Source organism: Phalacrocorax aristotelis, chromosome 33, assembly GCF_949628215.1.
Source record: "Phalacrocorax aristotelis chromosome 33, bGulAri2.1, whole genome shotgun sequence".
Classification (NCBI taxonomy): domain Eukaryota; kingdom Metazoa; phylum Chordata; class Aves; order Suliformes; family Phalacrocoracidae; genus Phalacrocorax; species Phalacrocorax aristotelis.
Genome location: NC_134308.1, coordinates 30,900 through 46,425, shown reverse-complemented (window position 1 = coordinate 46,425; position 15,526 = coordinate 30,900). Strand labels below are relative to the sequence as shown.

The 15,526-nt window shown below is 65.3% G+C and overlaps 3 protein-coding genes and 2 non-coding genes across 5 annotated transcripts; 4 read left to right on the top strand and 1 right to left on the bottom strand.

Moving 5' to 3' along the window:
• Positions 1–84: 84 nt before the first annotated feature.
• Positions 85–8,529, top strand: NXF1 (nuclear RNA export factor 1). Its single transcript, XM_075076627.1, has 21 exons — positions 85–173; positions 693–888; positions 982–1,111; positions 2,630–2,713; positions 2,877–2,981; positions 3,113–3,193; positions 3,274–3,343; positions 3,448–3,536; positions 3,638–3,745; positions 3,837–3,946; positions 5,290–5,326; positions 5,602–5,670; positions 5,762–5,817; positions 5,929–6,036; positions 6,128–6,186; positions 6,283–6,398; positions 6,479–6,521; positions 6,614–6,686; positions 7,948–8,130; positions 8,242–8,302; positions 8,393–8,529. Exons 1-21 carry the CDS (start codon positions 143–145, stop codon positions 8,429–8,431), a joined length of 1,848 nt encoding a protein of 615 aa, XP_074932728.1. The 5' UTR covers positions 85–142; the 3' UTR covers positions 8,432–8,529.
• A 115-nt stretch (positions 8,530–8,644) lies between these two features.
• TMEM223 (transmembrane protein 223) lies at positions 8,645–9,817 on the top strand. Its single transcript, XM_075076628.1, has 2 exons — positions 8,645–8,960; positions 9,456–9,817. Exons 1-2 carry the CDS (start codon positions 8,681–8,683, stop codon positions 9,752–9,754), a joined length of 579 nt encoding a protein of 192 aa, XP_074932729.1. The 5' UTR covers positions 8,645–8,680; the 3' UTR covers positions 9,755–9,817.
• Positions 9,818–11,129: 1,312 nt separating this feature from the next.
• On the top strand, positions 11,130–11,320 carry LOC142049189 (U2 spliceosomal RNA). Its single transcript, XR_012657625.1, has one exon. It is a non-coding gene; the product is annotated as a U2 spliceosomal RNA (small nuclear RNA).
• Positions 11,321–12,581: 1,261 nt separating this feature from the next.
• On the top strand, positions 12,582–12,772 carry LOC142049192 (U2 spliceosomal RNA). Its single transcript, XR_012657628.1, has one exon. It is a non-coding gene; the product is annotated as a U2 spliceosomal RNA (small nuclear RNA).
• Positions 12,773–13,073: 301 nt separating this feature from the next.
• Positions 13,074–15,235, bottom strand: TMEM179B (transmembrane protein 179B). Its single transcript, XM_075076615.1, has 5 exons — positions 15,095–15,235; positions 14,323–14,510; positions 14,097–14,231; positions 13,897–13,972; positions 13,074–13,495 (listed from the first exon to the last, which is right to left on the bottom strand). The coding sequence occupies exons 1-5, from the start codon at positions 15,188–15,190 to the stop codon at positions 13,337–13,339; spliced, it is 654 nt and encodes a 217-aa protein (XP_074932716.1). The 5' UTR covers positions 15,191–15,235; the 3' UTR covers positions 13,074–13,336.
• Between the last annotated feature and the right edge of the window lie 291 nt (positions 15,236–15,526).

Below are 15,526 nucleotides of genomic sequence, written 5' to 3'. Positions count from 1 at the left end.
GGCGACCTGAGAGTTTCGGAGTGGGGCGTGGCTGCGCATGCGCGGCGCGGGTGGGCAGAGGTAGTGACCTCCGGGCGGAAGTGACGCCCGGGGGGGGTGGGGCGCGGCGGTGAGGCCGCGGTGCCGGGAGCGGAGGACGGTGATGGCGGAGGAGGGCAAAGGGGGCTACAGCGGTGAGCGAGGCCCGGGGCGGCGGGGCCCGGAGGGGAGGGAGGGGGCTCGGGGGGCGGTTGGGGGGAAACACCCGGGCCCGGGTGGGGTGGAGGAGGGGAGTTGTGGAGGTGGCGGCGGTTGGAGGTGGCGTTGGGCCCGGGCCGAGGGCCTGGAGGGAGGGGGCTGGGAGAGGGGATGGGGTCCCAGAGGAGTGGGGCTGGGGGCTCGGTAAGAGAAGAGGGGCAGGGGGGATAGGAGCTGAGGAGGAGGGGGGATGGGGAGAGATGGGACCTCGGGGAGAGGGGAAGAGGGCGCGGAAAGAGAGGAGAGGAGCTCGGGGAGAGGGGATGGGGGCTGGAGAAGAGATGAGGGGACCTGGGGAGAGAGGAGGGGAGCTTAAGTGGGGGGATCGGGGCTTGGGGAGGGGGGCCCGAAGGGAAGGGGTGGGGCCAAAGGAACGAGATGGGGGGCTGAAGCAGGGGGACCCCGGGGCCGGGAGGGTCCTGGTGCAGCAGCTGATGGCGGTGCTGCCTGGGCAGAGCACGATGACCGCGTCGGTGGCCGAGGTTTCTCGGGCCGCAGGAAGAAGGGTCGCGGCCCGTTCCGTGGAAAGATGTACAGTGAGATGAACCACCACCCCCGGAGCCGCAGCGGGCCCGGCATTCGCGCGCGGCTGGAGGAAGACGACGGTGATGTCCCTATGAGCGAGGCCCACGATGGGCCTCGTAGCCGATAGTGAGTGTGGGAGCCCTGTAGAACTGCCCCGAGGCTGGGGAGGGTTTGGGGGTGGTTCAGGGCTCACCCCCAATCTCACCTCACTGTTTCCAGCTTGCCCTACGGGCCGCGGCCAAATCGCACGAACAACATCCACGTCACGGTCAGACGGGATCTTCCCACTCCGGAGCGGAGCAGCAGCACCAGCCGTGACGGCGGGCGCAGGAACTGGTTCAAGATCACCGTGAGTGGAGCAAGAGGCATAGGGATGGGGATCGCAGCCACCGTTACATATCCCGACCCCCCCATTTTGCGGCGTTGGGGCAGCGATCGTGGCCAGTGTCACCCCATTTCCGTGTTAAGAGTCTTATGAGGCGCAGCAGAGGGAACTGGGGATGTTCATCCTAGAAGAAAAGAGGCTGAGGGGAGATGTTATCGCTCCCTACAGCTACCTGGAAGGGATCAGGCTTTTGTACCAAGCGATGGGACAAGAAGAAATGGCCTCAAGTTGTGCCAAGGAAGGTTTAGGTTGGAAATAAGGAAAAATTTCCTCATGGAAAGGGTTGTCAAGCATTGGAACAGGCTGCACGGGGAAGCGGTGGAGTCGCTATTCCAGGAGAGATTTAAAAGATGTGATGTTGAGGGACGGGGTTTAGTGGTGGACGTGGCATTAAAGGTTGGACTTGATGGTCTTAGAGGTTTTTTCCAACTTAAACGACTCTGTGATTGTTCTGGTTTCTGATTCGTGGGATGAAATTTAACAAATCCGAACGCTGGATTCTGCAGCTGGGACGGAGTAACGCTGGGCACAAGGATAAATAGGGAGAGGAGTGGCTGGAGACCTGCTGTGCAGGAAGAGATCCAGGAGTGCTCAACAGGAGCCAGCAGCGAGGGCAAACCACACCCTGGGGAGCATCAAACACGGCGGAACCAGCCGGTTAAGAGGGATTGTCCTGCTGGGTTCAGCTTTGGTGCGGCCTCGCCTCAAGTATTGTGACCCCTTTGTTTTTAAAAAGGATTTGAAGGTACTTGAGTGTGAATTTGAAGGCAGAGGAGGGAGCAAAGCTGGGAGGATTGTCCCATGAGGAGCAGCTGAGGGCTTTGGGCTGGTCTCATTTGCAGAGGAGGAGGCTGAGGGGTGACCGCCTTGCGCTCCGCAGCTTCCCGAGGAGGGGACGTGGGGAAGGGAGGTGCTGAGCTGTTCTCCCTGGGATCCAGGATACAGGATGCCTGGGAATGGCTGAAAGCTGTATCAGGGGAAGCTCAGAGTGGATGTGAGGAAGCGTTTCTTGATTGAGAGGGTGGTCAGACACTGGAGCGGGCTTCCTGGAGAGGTGGTCGGTGCCCCAAGCCTGGCAGGGCTCCAGAGGTGGTTTGACAATACCCTTAACAACAAGCTTTAGCTTTTACTCAGGCCTGAAGGGATGGAGCGGTTGGACGAGATGATTGTTGTCGGTCCCTTCCAACGGAAAAAGTATATTCTATTCTTTACTTTTCCCTTTTTTGCTCTGTTTCTCGCTCCTCTCTCCTTTCTCGCTCCTCTCTCCTTTCTCGCTCCTCTTTCCTCTTTCTTCTCTTTCTTCTCCTTGCTTTTTTTTCGCTTCCTTTTCTCCTGGGCATACGCAGAAAGCAGCTGCATTCTGCCCAGCTGCAACACACGTGGCCTGGGCAGGACCGTGGCAGTTCCTCCACAAGCTTTCAAGCAGCGTGCGCTCTTGCCGCCCCTGCCTGCGCCGTGACGCCGGGCAAATTGTCTCTTTAGATCCCTTACGGGAAGAAATACGACAAGTCGTGGCTGCTGAGCTCCATCCAGAACCTTTGCAGCGTCCCCTTCACTCCCGTCGAGGTGAGCGAGGGGCCCAGGTGCCTGGGTTTTGTTTCGTTTCCCGTTTCGGGGAGGTCGGGGTGGTTTGGCAGGCTGCGGCGAGGGGCACGCGTCCCCCAGGACGTCCGCTGTGCTCCAGCTCTGCGGGAGCTGCCACCCAGACCTCAACCCATCCCGTTTTCAGTTCCACTACAGCCACAACCGGGCCCAGTTCTACGTGGAGGATGCCACCACCGCCAGCGCCCTCAAGCAGGTCTCCCGCAAGATCACCGACAGGGACAACTACAAGGTCTGCGGCTCCTGCCGGGGTCTGCATCCCGCGGGAGCGATCTCACGGCACGGCCGTTCCTCCCTGCTCTGCGTGGGCGCGTTTGCTGCCGGCCTGGCGCTGCCTCACGGTCTGCTTCGCTCCTTTCGTAGGTGGTGATAATTATCAACTCGTCAGCTCCACCTCAGTCCCTGCAAAACGAGCTGAAACCAGAGGAGATTGAGCAATTGAAGGTGAGTGGGGCGGCCGGGTGTGGGCTCTGGGTAAAGCGGAAGAGGCAGAGCCCGCTCTCATCCTCGTTGCGTTGTCCCAGCTGTGCATGAGCAAGAGATATGATGGTTCACAGCGGGCGTTAGACCTCAAGAGCCTCCGCGTCGACCCAGGTAAGCGTTTGTTCACCACCCCGGGGACACAAAGGGTGGGAGGGGGGCTGCGGCAGGCAGCACCTCACCCCCCATTTCCACACAAACACACGCACCCCCTGTAGATTTGGTGTCGCAGAGCATCGACGTGGTGCTGAACCAGCGGAGCTGCATGTTGGTTGTGCTGCGTATCATCGAGGACAACATCCCCGAGGTGAGGACGGGACATTTCTCCCAGCTCCGGCAGCACCAGCTGGACCCCCCCAACCCCTCTCTCTCCTTCCCCCTTCCTAATCCTCGTCTTTCTCCCCGCAGCTGCAATCCCTGAACCTGAGCAGCAACAAGCTCTATCGCCTGGATGACCTGTCGGAGCTGGCGCAGAAAGCCGCTGGCCTCAAGATCCTCGACCTCTCTCGCAACGAGGTGGGTGCCACGTGAGCCCCCCCAGTTTTCACGTGTCTCCCCTCCTCCCCCCGGCCCCTCACCCCCTCTCCCCCTTACTTCCTCCCTGCAGCTGAAATCGGATCGGGAGCTGGACAAGGTGAAGGGGCTCAAACTGGAGGAGCTTTGGCTCGACGGAAACCCGCTCTGCGATGCTTTTCGGGACCAGTCCACCTACATCAGGTCAGTGTTAGCCTTGGGGCGGCCCTAGGGGCCCGTGGGCCGCCCCTGCTCCGCGGGGGGCAGCACGACAGGACGAAGAGAGGCCGTCCCCCCCTCCCCCACATATACACCCCGTGCCTTCTGCTCGCTGGTGCCTGGACACCCCCACACCCCACCCCAGGCTCCCACACAGCCCCTGGTCGTGGTGCGAGGCCAGGACAGGCCATCGCCCGTCCATCAGAGGACGGTGGATCTGTTTCAGCTGCTCGGAGCCCTGCTTTCTCCCCTCTTCTTCCTCCCCATCCTCGCTGCTCCCTTCCCTGTCCTCCCTTGGAGTACGCAGCCTCTTCTCCCCGCTCCCTTCCTGCTGCTCCCACCCCTCTGCCGCGCAGACGGGGCTTTTCGACACCGCTCCGCCCTTCCACGGGCTTTCAGGGGCTGCAGGTCGCGGCACGGGGCATCACGTCGGTGCCCCCAGCCTCCCCCCACGGAGCTATCCCACCCCTTGCGCCCGCGTTTGGCCCTCGACGATGGCTGGCTAGCCAGAGACGGGTAAGATTCCTCACGGGAGGAACAACCTAAGACAGGCACAGCCGTGCAGTGGCCAAACGCCGCCGCCCAGCCGCGGCCGGCGCAGGGAGGCTCTCGTTATCCCAGGCCTGGCGCAGGCCTCCAGCCCGCTCCGGGCAGGCCCCCCCGCGGCACCCCTGGGCGCGCCGACGCCGGCCCCCAGCGCGGGCGAGGGCCTCGGCTCCGGATGCGGCCATACCCGGAGCCCAACACGCTCCTGGGGCCGGGAGGGAGCGGCACAAAGGAGAAGAGGCTCTACCCTGCGCTACCCACCCCTCTGTCCCCCACTCCTGCTTCACCCCTTCTCGCTGCTCGCCCGATTGGGGCCCCCCACCCCCCCGCCAACGCAGGGGCTCCGCAGCTGTAAACAGCCGAGTCATGCCAACGGTTGCACCACGACCGGTGGGGATTTCTCCTCTTCCCCCCCTTCCCCTCTCCTCTGGGCGTCCGCACCCAGGTGAGTACGAGCCAGGTAAGTCCTGAGCCGGCCCGTAGGGCCCTCGGTTCCTCATCAGATGCAGCCCAAGACCCCCCCCAGGGGCAGGGGCAGCCCTGGGGTGGGGAGGATGGCGCCAGGCCCCCAGGAAGGGGGCTGTGGCATCAGGGAGGGGAGAGGCAGCCGTGGGGCGGTCCCGCCACGTGCCCTCGCAACCCTACGGCTCTGGGGAGGGCAGGGAAGGGGTGCAGCAGTGCGGGGAGGGGTCCCGGGGAGGGGGCTGGTGTTTGCCATGGGGGCAAGGCCTGGCCCCGGTGGGCAGCCCGGCCACCGCACTGACTCTGCTCCCTCTCGGCAGCTCCGTCAGAGAGCGCTTCCCGAAGCTGCTGCGGCTGGTGAGAGAGGGGGGCACACTGAGCCCTGCTGGGGGGCAGGAGGGGGCTGCAGGGGGACACTGAGCCCGGCTGGGGGGCAGGAGGGGGCTGCAGGGGGACACTGAGCCCTGCTGGGGGGCAGGAGGGGGCTGGGGGGGACACTGGTCTTTGTTGGGGGGACAGGAGGGGGCTGGGGGGGACACTGAGCCTTGCTGGGGGGCAGGAGGGGGATGTCGAGCCCTGCTGGGGGGCTGGAAGAGGTTTGCTACCCATCCCCGTCTCTGCCTCCCCTCCAGGACGGCCACGAGCTCCCTCCGCCCATCGCCTTTGATGTGGAGGCCCCCACGACGCTGCCAGCCTGCAAGGTAGGGACGAGGCTGGGGGGCATTTGCCCCCATCCCGGACTTGGCGGGGGTGGCTGTTGCTTGGGTTAACCACTGTGCCCCCCACTTTTAGGGCAGCTACTTCGGCTCAGATGACCTGAAGGTCTTGGTGCTGCGGTTCTTACAGCAGTGAGTGCCAGCTCCGGAGTGGGCAGGGGTCTCGCCCCCAACCCTCTTTTATCCCCCCTCACCCTCTTTCATCCCCCTTCACCCTTCCATGTGTGTGTGTGTGTCCCCCAGGTATTACTCCATTTACGACTCCAGCGACAGGCAGGGGCTGCTGGACGCCTACCACGACGGGGCCTGCTGCTCCCTCAGCATCCCCTTTGGACCCCAAAACCCCCCCAGGTACGACCCCTTCGCTGCTGCTCTCGGGGGTAACAGTGGGGACACCCCCCCCATGCCCCGGCGCAGCTTTTACAGGTGTCTGTCCCCGCAGGAATAGCCTGAACGAGTATTTCAAGGACAGCAGGAACGTGAAGAAGCTGAAAGACCCCAGTAAGCACCCCCCCGTTGCACCCCCACCCCGCGCCACCCTTTGTGGGGGGCCATGGGGTGTGTTTGTGGGGGCTCAGCGTTCTTCTCCCTCCCCAGCCATGCGTTTCAAGCTGCTCAAACACACGCGGCTCAACGTAGTGGCTTTCCTCAACGAGCTCCCCAAGACCCAACACGACATCAACTCCTTCGTGGTGGATATTTGTGCGCAGACGGTGAGCAGGGGGAGCCCCCTCCCCACCTCCGGGGCACCGAGCTGCCCCCAACTCACCCGGCGCACCCCCTTCTCTTTCAGAACACCCTGCTGTGTTTTGCCGTCCACGGGATCTTCAAGGAAGGTGAGCTTCACCCCGCCGTGTCCCCCCACCACCACCACCACCTTGCCTTCCTCCCAGCACCTCCCGCCACCTCCTCTCCCTCTTTCCCACAGTGGACGGCAAATCCCGAGACTCGGTACGCGCCTTCACCCGCATGTTCATCGCCGTGCCGGCCGGCAACGCCGGGTAAGCAGCGGATATCGGCTACCGGGACGTCAGCCGGCGCTTCGGCGCTGGCCCCGCTTCACGGCGAAGCTGTCGGTGGGTGGGAGGGGATGAGCAGGATCAGAAAAAAAACTTTTGCGGATCGAAAACCGGAGGTGCCGGTGAGCGGCTCTGCGTGGCGTCGCTTCCCGGAATGGATGGACGTCCCGGAGCGAGTCCGGCAAAGGGCCACGAGGATGAGGAAGGGGCTGGAGTATCTCTTTTCTGTGAGGAAGGGCTGAGAGAGCTGGGACTGGTTTCCCTGGAGAAGAGAAGGCTCCGGCAAGACCTTTCTGCACCTTTCAGAAAGATGGGGACGGCCTCTTTAGCAGGGCCTGTTGTGACAGGAGAAGGGGGGGAATGGCTTTAAACTAAAAAGGGGAGATTCAGACTAGATTAAGGAAGAAATTTGTTACGTCGAGGGCAGTGAGACACTGGGACGGGTTGCCCAGAGAGGTGGTGGGTGCCCCATGCCTGGAAACATTCAAGGTTGAGTGGGACGGGGCTCTGAGCAACCTCACCTGATTGAAGATGTCCCTCTTCATGGCAGAGGGGTTGGACCAAATGAGCTTTACGAGTGCCTTCCAACCCAGACCATTCTGTGATTCAAAGAAATCTAAACCTCTCCTTGTGCAACTTGAGGCCGTTTCCTCTCGTCCCGTCGCCTGGGACAAGAGCCTGGCCCCCACCTCTCTCCAACCTCCTTTCAGGGAGCTGTAGAGAGCGATGAGGTCTCCCCTCAGCCTCCTTTTTCTCCAGGCTGAACATCCTCAGCTCCTTCTCTTGTTCTCCAGACCCTTCACCAGCTTCGTCGCTCTTCTTTTGACACCCTCCAGCACCTCAATATCTTTCTTGGGGTCCAAAACTGGACACAATATTCAAGGTGCTGAGCACTGGGGGTCAATCCCACTCCTCATCCCACTGGGCACGCTAGTTCTGACTCAAGCCAGGAGGTTATCGGCCTTCTTGGCCACCTGGGCACACTGGTTGGAGCCAGGCTCTTACTGTGGTGCCCAGTGATGGGACTGGAGGGAGCTGGGACGCAGGAGGGTCCCTCAGCATGTCGGGAGACACTTTTTGGCTGGTGGTGGAGCCTCCATCCTTGGGGATCTTCAAGGTCCGCTGGGTCATGGTCTTGGGCGAGCGGCTCTGGGTGGCCTTGGAGGTCCCAGCAAACCACATCTGGGAGGGAGGGACGCCAGCGGCAGCGTGGGACACCCCTCTTTTCTCTCCCCCTCCCCAGGCTTTGCATCGTTAACGACGAGCTCTTTGTCCGCAACGCCACCACCGAGGAGATCCGCAAGGCCTTCGTCATGCCGGCGCCCACCCCTTCCTCCAGCCCCGTGCCCACACTCTCTGCCGAGCAGCAGGAAATGCTGGCCGCTTTCTCCATGCAGTCGGGCATGAACATCGAGTGGTCCCAGAAGTGAGTCCTGGCCCCCCCCCCATCCCACCACAGCAGGGGGCTCCCCATGCCCCAGCCGGGAGGGGACTTTACCCCCGGCACCCTGTCGCCTCACTCTCTCCTATGCTCCAGGTGCCTGCAGGACAACGACTGGGACTATGGCCGTGCCGGGCAGGTCTTCACCCAGCTGAAGGTGGGTTTGGGGGAGGGGTCTGAGTCAGGCCACCCCCCCCCAGGGGCACCCCAGCCCCTGGCTGAGCCCCCGACTCTCTTTCTCTTGCAGCTGGAAGGGAAGATCCCTGAGGTGGCGTTTCTCAAGTGAGCAGCGCCCCCTTCCCCCCCCCTCCCCCCTCCCCCGCTCCTCCCCCTATCCCCCGGCATTTTATTCCCCATCGTTTTGTAAATAAATCAATAAATCGACCCGTGTTAACGCTGGTGCGTTCGGGCTGCGCTGCGCCTTTAAGGGAAGGGAGGGAAGGCCGTTTGGCTTCAAGCCCGGCACAAAGATGGCGCCCGGCACCGGAAGTAGAGGTGAAGTCGGTGACCCGGAAGTAGAGGCGGAGCGGGCGTGATGGCGGCGGCGAGGGCCCGGGCGGCGGCGGCGGCGGTGTTGGAGGCGACAGCGGTGCCGCAGGACGTGGTGTTGTTCCGACACGAACGGGGACGTTTTTTCCGCCTGGCAGGGTGGTTCTGCGCGGGGCAGGGTCTCTTTTGGGCCTACCTAGCTCACTTTGCCTTCACGGCGCTTCGCCCGCCTCCCAGTCCCGCTCCCGGTGTCGGTCCTGACGATCCGCTTCGGCCCCGCGACCATAAATGGCGTTTGGGCTTCACCACTTCGTGCCTCACCCTCGGTACCGGGGCGGGAGCTGGTGGGGATGGGAGGGACTTAGGCCCGGCCTCGGGGAGGAGGTCAGGCTTAGGGGAGTGGACCAGGCCTAAGGGAGCAGGTCAGGCCTTAGAGGAGGGGACTGGGCCTAGGGGAACAGGTGAGGAAGGAGGTCAGGCCTAGGGGAGGGGATTGAGCCGGGCCTAGGGGTGGGAAGCGAGCTAGGCCTAGGGGAGCAGGTCAGGAAGGAGATCAGGCTCAGGGGAATGGACCAGGCCTGAGGGAGCAGGTGAGGCCTAAGGGTGGGGAGTGAGCCAGGCCTAGGGGAGGGGAGCAGACTGGGCCTAGGGGAGCAGATCAGGGAGTGGACCAGGCCTAGGGGAGGGGACTGGGCCTAGGGGAAGAGGAGGGTACCAGGCCTTGGGGAGAGGGCTGGGCCTAGGGGAGCAAACTAGACTCCAACCGGCACCGGAGGCCACCCTGATGCCCTCGTCCTGTCCGTCCGTCCATCCCCCCGCAGGCTCTCTGATCGTGGCGGCCGGTTGCCTGTTCCCACTACGTGCCGTCCGCCGGGTGACACTGCTGCGGGGCGGCACGGAGGTGGCCATCAGCACCCACGGACCTCTGGGGCTGGGTCAGGGACCCACCTTCACCGTCCCGTTACGCCACATCTCCTGCCGAGCTCACCGCTCCGAGGTGCCGGCCGCCATCCCCCTCAAGGTGAAGGGGCGACCGTTCTTCTTTCTGCTGGACAAACGGGGGCAACTCTGCAACCCCCGACTCTTCGACGTCACCGTCGGCGCCTACCGCAAGCTTTAGGACGTGATGGGTGGCTGGGACCGTCTGCCCTTTGTCGCTGCCTAATAAACCATGAGCCGCCCCCATGTCTGGCTGCTTTGTGGGGCAAACGGCTGGTGAAAACTTGGGGAGACCCTCCCCCTAAATCCGGCACGCTCTGTTTGGGCATTGCCACAGTGGCAGCGGCCTTTTTGTGCCCCATCAGGGCCGATGTGGAGTTGCAGGTGGTGCTGGTAAATGGGGGGGTCCCAAAGCCGGACCCCCAAAGACCTGGGGGTCCATGCCATGCAGGCCCCCAGCATGGCAGGGGTGCCAGGGCAGTGGAGCCGGTCTAAGCAGAGCTTTGCGCATCCTCCTGGCCTCGGTGGCCATGCTGGCCTTTGTCACCATTTGCACTCATCCTCCTCAGCCGGGTCTTCATCTGCATCCATGGGGGTGAGCTCGAGCTTGGTGAGGGGTGTCTCTGCGCCTCCCCGGCTGCACAGAGGGGGTCCCCTTTCTCCAGCTGGCTGAGCATGAGCCAGCACTATCCCCAGGTGGCCACCAGCGCCCGGGCTTGTGCCGGCACCGGCGTGGCCAGCGGGGGTGGGGGGGGGATGGGGCCCCTGTGCTCGGCCCCGGCGAGGCCCCACCTCGAATGCTGGGCTCAGGTTTGGGCCCCTCGGGACAAGAAGGCCCTTGAGGGGCTGGAGTGTGTCCAGAGAAGGGCAGCGGGGCTGGGGCAGGGTCTGGAGCACAAGTGTGCTGGGGGGCGGCTGAGGGGGCTGGGGGGGTTTAGCCTGGAGAAGAGGGGGCTGAGGGGAGCCCTTCTCGCTCTCTGCAGCTGCCTGAGAGGGGCTGGGGTGAGGGGGGGGTCGGTCCCTGCTCCCAAGCGACGGGACGAGGGGAGACAGCCTCAGGCTGCCTCAGGGGAGGGTTAGGCTGGCGACGAGGGACAATTTCTTCCCCAAAAGGGCGGCCGGGCGTTGGCACAGGCTGCCCCGAGAGGTGGGGGAGTCGCCGTCCCTGGGGGATATTCAAACAAGGGAAGTAGCACCCCTAAGCGCCGTGGGGAACCCAGGCGTCCGGGTACTCCCCCTGCCCAGCCCTGTGGGGACCCACAGGGTCCAGCAGGGGGCGGGGCTATGCAAACTACAGCGGTCAGAGTGGGATGGGGGCGTGGTTATGCTAATAGAGAAATTGACCGGGGAAGAACGGGGCGACGGGAGGACGCGCTGCGGGGGGTCACCGGGGAGCGGCGGCGGTCGGGGGGCGCGGAGCCAGGCGGGGCCGTGCGGAAATGGCGGGGAAGAAAGCGGGGAGCGGGGCGGGGGTGGCGGGGCTCGGCGGGGGAGAGCTGCCGTGAGTTGTGGGCGGGGGTCGTTGGGTGAGTGGGGTCGGTGGGGAAACGGAGGGTATCGCTTCTCGGCCTTTTGGCTAAGATCAAGTGTAGTATCTGTTCTTATCAGTTTAATATCTGATATGTCCTCGATGAGAGGACTTTATATTAAACGGATTTTTGGCGCCGGGAGTTGGACCCGGAGCTTGCTCCCTCCGCTCCGCGCATCGTCCCGGTATTGCAGTGCCTCCGGGTACGGTGCACCCCCGCCCCGGGGACCTGTAGCTGGTCAAAGGCAGAAGGAACCAACCTACCCCCGAGAGGGGGAAGGGGGGGAAGAGTCGGAGCCTCCTGGCCAGACTCTGGCACCTCTCGGGCTCGGCGCTCTCCACGGCCCCTCCGCTCCCTCCGCCTCGGGCCGGGCCCTCCCCGGCGGCTCCGCGTCGCTACGGTACGGCCGAGCGCAGCCCCCCGGCCCCGCTCCGGTGGCGGCCCCCGGGGATGAGCCGAGGGCGGCGGGGCCTCGGCTGGGGCGGAGCTGGACCCGGCCAATGGCATCGCTGCTTACCGTGGCGTATGCAAAGAGTCGCGCGGAGCACGGGCGGTGGGCTGCGATGGGGGCGGAGCGAATGGAAATCACAGCGTGCAGCGAACCAATCGGGTCACCGCGAGGAGCCCGCGAAGGGGCGGGGCGTATGGGAACCCTGGGCGGACTATGGGGAGGGCGAAGGGGTGAGGCGGGGCGGTTCGATCGGGGGCGTGGTTATGCTAATGAGGCATAGCCACGCCCCACCGGCCGCCAGGAGTCCCCGCCGTTGCGGCCCCGCGCTCCGTCGGGGGTCGGTTCCCCCCCGCCGGCCCGGGCCGGGCTCCGCGACCAGATGGCGGCGGAGCGGGAGATCCGACAATATCCCGGCCCCGCTGGGCCGGCAGTGCCCGCCGGACCGCCCCGGTGCGGCTCCGCTGCCGCAGCGCCGGCCGTTCCCGGTGATCCCGGACCGCGGCTCGGAGCGTCCCGGCGGGGCAGGCGCCGCACGGGCGCCCCGCACTCCCCGCCCGCCCGCCCGCCTGTGCCCCGGGCACCTGCGGCACCTCCCACGGCGGGGCGGGGCATGCAAATGAGGGGGCGGGAGCGGGCAGCGCGTCCACGAGGAGGCGGGGAAGGGGCGTGGCGCATGCAAATCAAGGGCGGGCAGAGCCGCGCAGACCCGGCGAGGGGAGCGGGTCCAACAGGGGAGGGAGGAAGGGCGGGGCGTGTGGGTCGAGCGGGGCGGGGCCTGGGGGAGAGAAGGCGGGGTTACGCTAATAAGGACCCAGGCTGGGGAAGAACGGGGCGACGGGAGGACGCGCTGCGGGGGGTCACCGGGGAGCGGCGGCGGTCGGGGGGCGCGGAGCCAGGCGGGGCCGTGCGGAAATGGCGGGGAAGAAAGCGGGGAGCGGGGCGGGGGTGGCGGGGCGCGGCGGGGAGAGCTGCCGTGAGTTGTGGGCGGGGGTCGTTGGGTGAGTGGGGTCGGTGGGGAAACGGAGGGTATCGCTTCTCGGCCTTTTGGCTAAGATCAAGTGTAGTATCTGTTCTTATCAGTTTAATATCTGATACGTCCTCGATGAGAGGACTTTATATTAAACGGATTTTTGGCGCCGGGAGTTGGACCCGGAGCTTGCTCCCTCCGCTCCGCGCATCGTCCCGGTATTGCAGTGCCTCCGGGTACGGTGCACCCCCGCCCCGGGGGCGTGCGGCTGGTCAAAGGCAGAGCTAAACCCCCCTCCCACCAGGGTCCGCCTTCCTCCCCGCCCCGGCACCAGCCCCTTCCCGCTTCCTCTCACCCTTTCCCCGCTCTCCCTCCCCCCACACGCCGACCTTCCCCCCCGCCCAAAACCGGCCCGACACCCTTTGCCAGACCCCCGCCGCCACCAGACCTCCCCCGCCACCCCCTTCCTCCCCCTCCTCCTCCTCCTCCTCCTCAGCCGCCCCCACCCGCGACACAACCCCCGCAGCCCCCAGCGCTCCCGCACACGCTCCTCTCTCGCAAATCCTCCTCTTTAATAGCAAAGTTCACCACCCAAAAAACCCTGACGACGTGGAGGGGTTGGGGGGGGGGGGGGGAGCTGCCGGGGGGTGCCCGGCGCCCCGCGACCCCCAGCTCGCTGGTACAGGGTCCTTTGGCACCGCAGGGCCGAGACCGTCCCCGCCTCCTCGTGCACCGTGGGGTGCCTAGAGCGTACCCCGTGCTCCCCACCGGGGTCTGGCCCCCCCCGAAACACACACCCTGGCACCCCCTTTTCCTTCAGGGCCGTACGGGGCGCCCCCCGAAAATGGCTTCTGTCTCGGCACTCCACTCGGGGTCGTTGCGACGCAGCAGCGGGAACGGGGCCTCCCTCCGCCGCTGGAGCAGCAGCCGGGCGCTCAGGAGGCACCAGAGGAACACGTTCACCCACGCCGATGCCTGTGGGGCCCGGGGGGGGGGTGATGGGGGGTGGGGTCCAGCTGTGCCCTCACCCCCCCCAGTTTCTGTGCCTGGGAAGGTTGAGGGGTCCCCAAGGCAAGGCTACAGCCACAGGGATGCTGTACATGCGGCTGTGGCAGCGTCCGCCTGTAGGTACAGCTGCACCCCTATTCACAACAGCCCGCCCAATGCACGGACGCTGACCCTCACCCCATCCCAGGACAGACAGACAGACTCTCCCTCCCTTCCCCGCTGTGAGAATTGAGGTTTCAGCTTTTCCTTTGCTCCCCCTCGCTCATCCGCCCTCCTCTTCCTCCACCAGCCAGGCTGTGCAGACCCCCAACAGCGGGGGAATGGGGGGGGGGTGGGGGTGGGGTGGGTCACCGCGCTCCCCTTCTCACCTGGGCGCTGTAGAGGTTGCTGTAGAAGCGGTTTGGGGTGTAGGACACCCACGGCTTGTGCTCAGCCTCCTGGCAGCTGTGGGGGACAGGGAAGAGTGGCTGTGGGGTGTGGGGAGAAAGGCGGGGGTCCCAGGGAACACCATATCCCCCCAGAACCAGGGGGAACCCCCCTCACACACCCCCAGTAAGGTCATCACTACCTGGACAAACTCTTGGTCTGCACGATGGAGGCGCAGAAAGCATCCATCCCTACGCGCAGGATGCAGGCTGAGATGAGGAGGAAGAAGAGGATGATGAGGGCGGCGACCAGGGCGATGCTGAGCCAGGCGCGGTCCCTGCGAGAGAAGGGGAGCGGCGTCAGCAGTGCAGGGTTTCGTGGGGCACCCCACCACCCCCCAGCCCTGCAACCCCCCCACCCCAGCTCACCACTGGGCCTCGTTGGTGCAGCAGCTGTAGATCCCGTAGAGGAGCGAGGAGAAGCAATACAGGGCCACCACGATGGAGACGGCCGAGACAAAATAGCAGAGCGAGATGTGGCTGAAGGATTTGGGCACCAGCGCCGTCCCGTTCCAGCTCACCGTCCCGTAGAGGATGCACCAGCCGCCAAACTCTCCCTGCAAACAGGAGGCCGGTGCAGGGGGTGGGGGGTTGCTGCTTAATCACGCCCCCCACCCACCCAGCACCCACAGACAACCACGCTCAACCCCAGCAGGACAGACCGGCGAAGTGAGGTGGAGCAGCAACAGGAGGAGGAGGAGGAGTGTTGGAGGAGGAAGGAAGCCCAAACCACCCCGGCTGACTGCCGTGCTCACATGACGGCGCCGGGGGCCACAGGATGAGCAGGGGGCTCAGCCGCCCCACGCCTGTTATCCCCCCACCCCCAGCATCCCACCTTGCTGCCTGCCTGCGTCCTGGCCCCCCCCCCCCCCACCCATGGCACCCTGTGACCACAAACATGGGGTGCAGGAGTCGAGAGGGGAGGGGGCAGGGGGAGACCCGGCCGAGGCAGGAGCAGGACGGAGCCCACCCAAGGTGGCAGTGCAGACCCCAGAGGCAGCCCTGGAGCAGCGGGAAGGATACGGGGAGCCCTGGGAGAAGGAATGGGGTGAAGCCACTGTGCACTGAGCCTGCCCCCCATCTCCCCCCCCGTCATCGGGCAACGCGGCCGCATCCCACCCGTCCCATCCCATCCCGGTACCTGTGCCACAGTGAGGGCTGACGCGCAGACGATCCCGCAGAGGAAAGCGGCTCCGTGGAGGGCCAGTTCTGCCAGCTGCAGGACGGATACCGCCATCTTCCGTACTCAACCCCCCCCTTTCCACCACCACCACGCTCAGCCCGGCCTCCTTCGCCCCACCCCACCCCCCGGCAGCGCTGGGCTGGGCTCCTCCGTGGCCCCATTGCGGCAGCCGCCGCTGCAAGCCCAGCGTCCCGCCGCTGCCGTCTCACCGCCATGGCATTGCATCCCCCATCGCTCGGCCCCGTGGCTCTCGCTGACCCCGAACAGCTCCTACCCGCAGCCTCCTCGCAGCCGGTGGCGACCACCCACCCACCCATCGCACCCACCCACCTACCCCTGCAGCACAGGGGAGCGCAGGGCGACGGGGAAGCTGCCCCCCCAGCGCCGTCC